Raw genomic sequence first — 10,715 nt, 5'->3', positions numbered from 1 at the left:
AATAAACACATACACACACAGGATTAGACAGATCTGGGAATAATGTCTGAACATTTAAAGCACAAAAAGTGAAATAAAAGCAATCCACATATGCAATCATCATTATAGTTCAGAACCCTAATAAAAATAAGAACAACATGTAAATAACCGAATAAACACATAAGGACAACTGCATTTTATTTGTTTTCATGTCTGTTTGCATTGCTACACAGATTCAGATTTAGGATTCATGGCAAAATATTTACTAGAAAGTGAAAATATTCAGAATATGATGAAATGTAATATTCTCTATTTTCTGTGTAAAATAATTCAACCGATTTGTAATTATTATTATTTTTTTTTACTTCAAACAGTTTTCCTTATTTAAGTATAAGTTTTTTTCTTTTTAAGAATTACAAAGCTTACAAAAAGTATTTCAATAAAACAAGACAATGTCAAGCTAGAAATGAATAAAAATGTGCAGACGTAATTTCAGTAACCATATAATTAGTTTATTATAATATTATAATTATAATTTGACAAACTGAACTACCTTCACATTTAGTAACATTAATGTTACGATTTATACCTGAATGGATTCACTTGATAACTGTTTTTTGCTGCTGAACAATTGACTAGTTGCATACATAATTTTCTTTTTCTTTAAAAAAGGAAAAATATCCAGTTACCTTTACAGGCAGAAAAATGATCCGTCTAGCTTCTCATCACAAAGTGTCAGTGTGCCCGTTGGTTTAGTTTATTCTGATAACTGCTCAGAGAACATGCTGAGTTACAAAGGCTTCAGTGTGGCTTGAGGGCAGTGTTTGCCTATCGTATTTGCATGGCCCTGACACCACTCTCAGGAAGCACAGACACTGTCTTTGTCTGAAGCTGAAACCTACCTGTTTCACCCATCCAATACGGTAAACGAATATGCTCTTTTGGTCTCATGCCAGGTTTTTGATCAGTAAATTAGTCATACGAGATGTTAACAAACAACAACAACTACTACTACAGAAAGGCACATCTCCTCTACTGTCTGTGCATTTTGTTTTTCCCAAATTTTTCTAGATGTAAAGTTATTGTTTCTATAGTAACAGCTCATACACAGGGACATGTACTGTATGGCAGATGCTCCATATTATTGACAACTAATTTCACGAGGAAATACTCGAGGACACTTAATATGCAATATATAATTTTTTGATCATTGTTCTGTCCTGTTGGGGGATAAAAATCCACGTTTTAACAGCATTTATGAAAAGGCATTAATTTAGCATTTTTTGAAAGCAGTGAAGTCCCCAACATCTTTAAACATTTAAATAAGGTTTGTTGGTTGTTGGGTAACATGACAAGGTGCAGCCCAGGGGACTTGGGGCACTAGACGGGTACACCCTGGACGGTGCCAGGCCATCATAGGGCACACAAGCACGCCCACACCACACATTGGAAATGCTAGTTAACCTACTGTAATCTGCATGTCTTTGGACTGTGGGTGGACACCGGGGTATTCTGGGAAAACCCACAATGAACAGGGAGAACATGCAGAAAGATGTGAAGGAGGGACTGAACCTTCGACTCCTAATCCCTCGACTACTGCGAGGCCATTAGGCTAACCCCTACGCCACCGTTTAGCTCTAAGCTGCAATACATTTTGTCTTATTTACGTGTTTCGCCTGCCATGCGGAAGGCCCTGGTTTGATTCCCAACCAGTGCCCGAACCCCAGCCACTGGATGCAGTGCCGGTCCCAAGCCAGGATAAAATGGGAGGGTTGCGTCAGGAAGGGCATCCGGCGTAAAACCTGTGCCACGTTGTAGTGTGTTGTAGAAAAAAGCCATGTGAGAAAACATTTGAACAGATTAACAGCAAAACAAACAAAAAAAAAACAGTTTTTGATGAGGGGAAAGAGAAAATTCTACAAAACACTGGAGACACAAGATCACTTTCTGCACAAGATACATGAGATCCATGTGTTGTATGCAGGAAGCTGTTGCATTTGCTATGCCTGGTTATGCCTACTATGCTATGTCTCCCGTTTTTTCAAACAGGATTTCTGAACTCTGTTATAACTTTACTAAACAACAAACTTAAACCAACCAACACTATTATTACTACTAAATTTCATATTTGCATGGCTAAAGCACAATAACAGTCTCAGTAATCCCTTAGGATGACACTGTAGCTATAGTTTTAATTTAATTAAATTTTATTTATATAATGGTCATTGTCTTAAAGCAGCTTCACAAAATGAAATTAAAATGTATGGAAGTGTGCATGAGTGAAAAAAAATGCGTTTGTGAGATTGTTTCTGATGATCAAGCCGAGGGTGTCGGTGGCAGGGAAAAACTCCCTAAGATGACAATAGAAAGAAACCTTGAGAGGAACCAGACTCAACAGGGAACATATCCTCATTTGGGTGATAACAGGGATTATATAACGACATCATGTATGTTAGGCTGCTGGAAGTTCAGTATAACAGAAGTTGTCCAAGTTATCATGGAGTCCAGTTCATGGGTCTGGATCACTGGGAGCTCAGGAGCAGCATGTGTAGACCCAAACCATCATGAAGCAGAATCCAGCTGGAGCTGGTCCTTCTCTGGATTCCTCAAGATCCTTGCAGGATTGGCCACTGCCTATCGGAGCTGGCACAATCTCCAGATGCCTCGGGAGGGGTAGAGAAAGGAAGATCAGGTGGAAAAGAATTAGCATAGATGCTGTTCAGGAAACTAGCAGCATTAGATAGTTGTGTGCATTTAGATATACTGGAGTACGAGGTTATGGAATGAATGATAAATTATAGAGATGCGTCTTGAGTCTACTTTTAAACTGGTACACTGTGTCTGAGCCCCGAACCCTGTCTGGAAGGTTATTCCAAAGCCTAGGAGCTAACTATGAGAACGCTCTACCCCCTTTTGTAGATTTTGATATTCTGAGAACTACCAGAAATCCGGAGTTTTGCGATCTTAAGGAGCTTGGCAGATTTTAATGTGTCAGAAGACAATGTTTTACCATGTCAACCTTATTCTTTTGGGAGAAAAATGTGTCATAAATAATCATAAAGTATATTTGGTTTGTTGCAGTCTTTAAGGCTGTAAGGAATGTTACAGTATGAATAGATTTCATAAATTGGGAATATTTGAAGGTGGTTAATGTTACATATTGCAGTGTATGATGTAAGCAAGAACATGTTCGTGGTTGTTTTATTATATTGAACATATTATCACGAATCAGCTATATATTTTGCATACACTTTACTTTGGCAGATAACTGCATTACCTGCTTTTGTTTTTTGACCAAAAACAACATACAAACATAATGCAATGTATAATAGTACATTTGATGTCTTATTGCATACAACAAAGAGAAGTAAAATGCCTTTGTCTTTCTGGTTAGTTAACAGTTAAAACCAAATTGTGTTTTCATGTGACCACCTAAATTTTGACTCCCAGTTGTATGGCATAGCTATTTTTACTTCTGACACTAAACTCTTGGAGCCAATGAGAGTCTAGAATATCTAAAGAAACATCAGCTAGAGTTACAGGAGTCTCATGCAGACGGTTTTCAAACTTTATTTAGCTTAACGGGTCTCTGTTTCTTGTTCTCTTTTTATCTGTTTCTGACATTCAAAAAGCTTGATCAGGTAATATCGTCTCACTAAATAATTTCATTTCTTTATACTGTATAATATCACAGTGCTGCTGAACTCTGAGATTTGATTAGCCAGAATGTGTTAATGCATTTTCTTACAGTAGTGACAGCTAGCAAAACCCCACCGTTCACATGGACTTATATGGGAGATGCGCTTTAGTCTTTAATTTTTTACTTAACATAGAATATGAAGACTGTACCAAAAGTAATACAAAAGTAGCCATAATGTTTTTTTTAACTGACAAAGTTGGTTCAAATTGCACATGTTGGTAAAGTTACTCTTCCTCTATACAAAGTTGCTACTCAACACAAGTGATAGATGCTCGTCAATGCTCGTTTACCCTTTTGAAATAAACTTGGCTCACATTCTAGGTGTTTGTCTGTCTGTTTTTCTGAGATGTTGGATGTGCTGGTAGTTGGAGCAGGTCCTCATGCTCTCATTCTGGCCACCCTGCTCTTAAACCCCCAGCAGCATGTCAGTTCCTCCAATGTAGAAATCCTTCAGGGGTTACAGCTCAGCAAGACAAATTCCAAGACTGGACGGACCAAGAGCCAAAGGAGATCTGTTGGTATGTTTAATCCTTATACTGTTAGCTTGATCTGATCTTAAACACTTTTATGTCTATATTCATTAGTTTATATACCTCCAATAAATTCATAACCACAACTCCACCAAGTGTACTGTATTTCTGTTTACACAATCCATTGCATTTCTACAGGTACAAGGTCAGAGTTACATAAAGACCTGGAACGTCCTCCATGCCCACTTTTGAACTTCAAGGTGGTGGATTCCTATGGAGAATGGGCTTCCCTGTGGGAGAGCCAGTTCACTGCCCTCAACATCCCTCACCTTCGCTCACACATGCTCGTTCACACCAACCCCCTGAATAAGGTAAGAGCAGCCTCTGACTTGTTACATTTATTTAAAAGCTAGTTATCAGATGTTGCAGATGACATTGTTGCAGATGACATTGTGCTTTGTAGTGAGAGCAGGGAACAGGTGAAAGAAAATTTGGAGAGGTGGAGGTATGCTTTGGAAATCAGAGGAATGAAGGTTAGCCGCATGTGTGTGAATGAGAGGAACCCAAGAGGAACGGTGAGGATAAAGGAAGCAGAGGTAAAGAAGGTGCAGGACTTTAAGTACTTAGGGTCAACTGTCCAGAGCAACGGAGAGTGTGGAAAGGAGGTGAAGAGGTACAGGCAGGTTGGAATGGGTGGAGAAAAGTGTCATGTGTGTTGTGCAATAAAAGGTGTGCAGGACAGTGGTGAGACCAGCAAAGCTCTACTGCTTAGAGACAGTGGCACTGAAGAAAAGACAGGAGGCAGAGTTGAGGTTGAGATGTTGAAGATGTTGAGGTTCTTTTTGAAAGGGGCAAGGATGGATAGGATCAAGAGGGACAACCCACGTTAGATGTTTTGGAGATAAAGTCAGAGAGGCCAGATTGAGGTGGTTTGGACATGTTTAGAGAAGAGATGGTGAATATATTGGTAGAAGGATGCTGAGGTTGGAACTGCCAGGCAGGAGGTCTAGAGGAAGACCAAAGAAGAGGTTTATGGATGCAGTGAGAGAGAACATGAAGTTAGTTGGTGTGAGAGAAGAGGATGCAGAGGATAGGGTTAGATGGAGGTAGATGATTCGCTGTGGCGACCCCTGAAATGGAACAGCCGAAAGACAAAGATTAAAAAGCTAGTTATCAGTGCCATATACAGCTCTATTAAGAGGTTTCCCTGAAAAATTAAAAGACTAATATTGTTCTTGTGTACAATCCCAGAAAGCCTTGCAAGAGTTCGTGCTGGCAAAGGCTCGTGTAGCTGAGCTTCACTCTCTCCCTGAGAGGGTTTATATTCTGGATAAGAATGCCTTTTTTAATGATGGACGCCTTGGCAAGCAAAACAGGAAGCTTCTCAGTGCTGCACAAGGACTGCAGACAAACTTATATTTTAGCCTACCTGGAACTCAGCTCAGTGTGGACTTCTTCAAGGAGCAGGTCTGGGGTCAGTGTGGCATGGATCAATATGTTGGATGTAGTTATTAACACTGAACAAATGTGTGTGGCATGGGAAGAAGGAATGAACATATTCACATACATTTTATGCAACATAAATGTATGACGTGTGAGTGAGCTGTTTAATTACTAATGATTAATAAAAGTGCACAACCAGAATAGAATTAGACCATAATGTTTAAAATGTTTAAGCAAAGATTGCTGGGAAATGAGGCATAGTGGTTGGCCTGTACCTCATACCTTCAGGGTCGAGGGTTCAGTTCCCACCTTGGTCTGTGTATGTGGAGTTTGCATGTTCTCTCCCTACCTTGTGGGTTTTCTCCAGGTGCTTCAGTTTCCTCCCGCAGTCCAAAGTTATGAAGATTAGGCTAATCAGCATTTCCAAATTACCCACAGTGTGTGTATAAGTGGGTGTATGTATTTGCGCTGTGATGGAATGGCAATCTGTCCAACTTCGTCCCTAAGCCTCCTAGAATTGACTCTAGGCTTCCCACGACCTTTTAAGGATAAGTGGTATAGAAAATGCTGTGAATGCTGGGAAGCAACAATAAATCTGTAAGTGGAGAAAGTCACAATGGTACCAACTTACACTTTAAAATAGATGATGTACACACACTGAAGCTTGTTTAAGGATACTGGGACAGATTGTGTGCATGGCAGCATATAACACATATTTCAGTGTATTTAGTACAGCACTGCTTTAAACAGGTGTGCTCTTACAACCTGGACCGGATCATCATGAAAGGCACTGTGGACAGAATTGCTCCAATTCTCTCTAAAAAACAAAACAAAGTTGAATTCTTTCGAGTAACTTTAGACACTGGAGAAATTATTGAGGCCAAAAAGGTGGTTCTAGCTACAGGACCCACCAGAGAACAGATGGCAAATATTCCTCCATGGGTAAGCGCAATCTCAGAAAATTACCCTGAAGAGAGCCTGCAGCACACAGTGAAACTAATGCACTTCATGTCTCAACATAAGGATAAAGGCAATTGTGTCACAGGTAAGCCTGTTTTCAACATTATCTTTTTGTGGAAATGTTGAAATTTCTTTTGTGCCTGTTTCAAGAGCCATTTCAATAAGAATAAGTTATCTGAAAAAACAACTGATCAAAAAAACTCAATCCTGTACTATCCCAGGCCCACCTGCTGTATGCCATAGGAGCCAGAGAGTAATGGTGATTGGTGGAGGCCTGACCAGCGCACACATCATCTTCATGGCTCTGCAACAAGGTGCGAATCAAGTGACCTGGGTCTTGCGCAAACATGTACAGGTAATATGACATAAGCGCTCCAGGAAGAATGGGCAAACTAATTTCCATGAGCTATTCTATATACCAAACAAAAATATCAGCATAGAACAACATGCAAATGTCCACCATCACTATCATAATTACCATCTACTGATGCAACTGGAAAAGTGCATGGCGAGAATTGGAAAACCATATCACAACAATGTTCCTTTTTTTCCTAGTTTTTGATCGCTTCATGGTATAAAAGGGTTAGATTTAAAGGCAACTAGGGGGAATTGTTACAGAATGCAAAATGCCAATTCAGGGAATTTGGTTGGCAGGCTTTTCTTAACTCTAAAGAGCCAAACTGAATGACAGCAGCAATGTTACTGTGCTGTACACATTAAGCTGGCATGCAAATAATTTCTGTTTTGTCAAGGTTCAGTTTTAAATTTTGAGTCATTACCCACATCTAAAAGGCTGCAAAGTATCTTCTGTGTGCATCTACAGTACAGTATGCAAACAAACATTCAGAATGTTGTAATGGAAATCTATGTTTAGAATTGATCTATCCATAATTATGGCTAGTAGGGTTCCTTGTACTTGTTGGTCTATCTGTGGTCATCGTTTCCCAAATGTAGTCAATCCTAGTAGTACTGTCACATGATGGCAAGGAGTTTTAAGCTTCAGGATAGTATTTGTGCTTGTTAAAGTCAGTGCTTATAAGCATCAGAGTGCCAGAATGAAAGCACATACAGTACATCTTATTCTCTGAGATCACAAGTTTAATTCCCGTATGATGCTCATCTGACCACATGACCTCTTTCCATTGCACCACAGGCCATTCTTTATGTCCCTAGCAAAGTGAATCCTTTTTATCCTATTGGCTCACTGAGAAGTGTTTTTCTTAAGGCATCGTAAAGAGTTACTCTTGATCAAACCATTCTTTTCTGACCTCACTCATCAACAAGGCAATGCAGAACTGCCACACACTTGATGTTTTTTTGTTCTTTGTACAATTCTGAGCAAACTCTAAAGAGTATTAAATAAAGCTCTTGATCTGTACAGTATATGTTTCTACTGTGCTACTGCTACAAGATTGGAAGATTGGATAAGTGCATTAATAAGCAGCGGTACTACCTTAGAGTACTTTAAAGGTACTGATAATATTTATTTTCCACCTTTATGTGTCCAGCTCAAGCAGTTTGATGTTGGAGATGTGGAGAGTCTGATTGGCCGCTACTCGCACATTGAGCATGGCATCAAGCTGGACGGCCTGGCTTACCTGCGGCAATTCTACGGAGAAAGGAGTCTGCACAGGAGGCTAGCAATGATCAAACAGGCACGTAAAGGAGGAGCCGTGACTCCAGAGGCTTATGCACAGCTGCAGCCCTTCATTCAGTCAGGGCAGCTGCTTGTCAAGGCATACTGTCAGGTATACCCATTTACTTACCCATTTATAATGTTTCTTGATTTATTATTTTAGTGGTCTCCAACCATGATTCTGAAAAACCTCCTGACTTGCACATGCTTTCCATGCTTTGTCACACCTACCTCTGTTTAAAAAAGATGGTTAATTGGCTGATAAGTTAAATCATGTGTGCTGTAAGCTGAGAAAACACCACAATGTGCAGGTGTTATATTTTATGTGTTATATTTTACATCAGTTGTACATTGAGTCTGTGTGCCCAAAAAAACACCTATTATGTCTGTGTAGGTTACTGAGGCAATGTGGTGTTATGAAGCTCAGAGGTGGAAGGTCTTCCTTTGTGATGGTGAAAAATGGACAGGTGACAGGATCTGGCTTGCAACAGGCTGCAAACTGGATGTCAATCAAGACCCCTTACTCTCAGACATCAAGGAGGACTTCCCAATTCAGGTTAACCATACCTTGGCACAGTCTAGTAGAAGAGTATGTTTTGTCTGTCTCTGTAAGAGGTCGGCATTGCAGGCCAGTCAATGAAATTTTGTTTAAAACATTATTTTTTATATGTATACTGTATATGACATTAGAAGTCTGAAGTTTGCTTTGTTACCTGAAAAGGGTACTGTTAATAAAAAGTATTAAATTTTATAGGCACTAATAGTTTTGTCCTTTAAAAGCCCAGGATACCACTTTAATATGGACATATTGTACTAGTTTATGAAACTTTGACAGTTACACCCATCGGCATTTGCCTCGCACCCCCAGTGTTGGGAGATGCTCATCTCTGATCCTGTGTGCATGGAGTTTGCATGTTCTACCTGTGCTTGGTGGACTTCCCCTGGGCACTCTGGCTTCCTCCCACAGTCCAAAGTCTGGATTTACATTGATTGGCGTTTAGAAATTTCCCTGTAGTGTGTGGTCGATTTATTAGTATCGGCGTAGTTACCATTTATTAGACTGATTATCTTCTATAAGTATGTATCTTCTATACCGCGTATCCCTCACAGAGTCACAGGGGCCTGGAGCCTATTCCTTAGGGCACAAAGCAGGGTACACCCTGGACTAGGTGCCAATCCATCACAGGACAAACACACACACACACACACACACACACACACACACACACACACACACACACACACAGAATTGAGGAGACAATTAAACTCTCTACCCTGGAAAAGCAGGGCCACAGTGCTAACCACTATGCCACTGTGCTGTCTACTACTTCCAACCCTAAAAAATCTTTAATTATTATTTTTTTTAATCTAGCGAAATATTGCCAATCTAATTTTGCATAGTAAAATTTACTGACAATCTCCTATTGAGGAAATAATCCCTGTTGTTTTGCAGGTGCTTGAAGGATGGCCATGTATTTCAGAGACTCTGCGGTGGGCTCCTGGATGTCCTGTTTATCTGATGGGACAATATGCAGCACTTCAGGTAACTGATTTTGCAGCTTTACTATGTATAGTGTGATGATATTTTCCTCTTTAAAAACTTTTCAGCTTATACTAAAGAAATGTACAAGTTTAAATGTTTATTTGATTATATTCCCAGGTTGGTCCCCATGCTGTGAACCTTGCAGGAGGCCAGGCAGCAGCTTTCCGCATTGCAAGGGATATCATAGATGAACATGGCAGTGAAGAACTGCACAAAGAAACCACCAAAGTCGAAAAGGCACGGACTGAGGAGTACATTTCTCACATGCACGGTCTCATGTGGCTATGATGCTAAAAAACATACTAATATTTCAATTTGGAAAGAGAGGCTTACATTGCAGATTATTGTAATGTCTGTCCAGAATTAATAAATAAACTTGTCATGGTCATGTTTTGCCACTGTGAAGGGTGTCACATCATTGCCTGTTAGTAGCATTCTTTTTTGACTTGCATTCCAGACAAGATGTAGTGTACTAGGCTACTAGTTTTAGATTCATTACTGTACCTAAAGCCACAAAGTAGAACTACTGGCATTTAGTGGTCAAAATGGAGAAGTGCAGCTCTTATGCTGTACCTGGGTTTTGGTTTTCAGATAAAAACATAACTGAATGCATGATTACATTAGGCATAGCCGCCTATTACATTTGTTCATGTTTTATTATTATTTTGAATTACCAAACTCTTTAAGTACTGCAAAAGGGTTTTCATGAATGCTTCTATAACCATGCTATCATGAATATAACTCTTCCTGAACAGACTGCTATAGGCTGCACTGTGGCTTAGGTGGCTGAGGGGTCACCTTACACCCCCAGGGTCCGTATTCTATTCCCACCTTGGGGTCACTGAGTTTGCAGTTTCTCCCCATGCTTGGTGGGTTTCCTCTGTGTACTCCGGTTTCCTCCCACAGTTCAAAGACATGCACATTATGGGAACTGCTGTTTCCAATGTGCCCATAGTGTGTGAAAAGGTTTTGTATGGCTCACTG

At 39.9% G+C, this 10,715-nt stretch overlaps 1 protein-coding gene across 1 annotated transcript; it reads left to right on the top strand.

Moving 5' to 3' along the window:
* The first annotated feature begins 3,541 nt into the window (after positions 1-3,541).
* Positions 3,542-10,101, top strand: zgc:113276 (uncharacterized protein LOC553748 homolog). The gene is made up of 10 exons (XM_053493109.1): positions 3,542-3,620; positions 4,026-4,197; positions 4,348-4,520; positions 5,401-5,616; positions 6,343-6,637; positions 6,774-6,907; positions 8,061-8,300; positions 8,583-8,744; positions 9,642-9,731; positions 9,849-10,101. The coding sequence occupies exons 2-10, from the start codon at positions 4,026-4,028 to the stop codon at positions 10,017-10,019; spliced, it is 1,653 nt and encodes a 550-aa protein (XP_053349084.1). The 5' UTR covers positions 3,542-3,620; the 3' UTR covers positions 10,020-10,101.
* Positions 10,102-10,715: the final 614 nt, after the last annotated feature.

This window comes from Clarias gariepinus, chromosome 3, assembly GCF_024256425.1.
Source record: "Clarias gariepinus isolate MV-2021 ecotype Netherlands chromosome 3, CGAR_prim_01v2, whole genome shotgun sequence".
NCBI classification, from domain to species: Eukaryota; Metazoa; Chordata; class Actinopteri; order Siluriformes; family Clariidae; genus Clarias; species Clarias gariepinus.
This window is presented reverse-complemented; position numbering and strand designations above follow the sequence as displayed.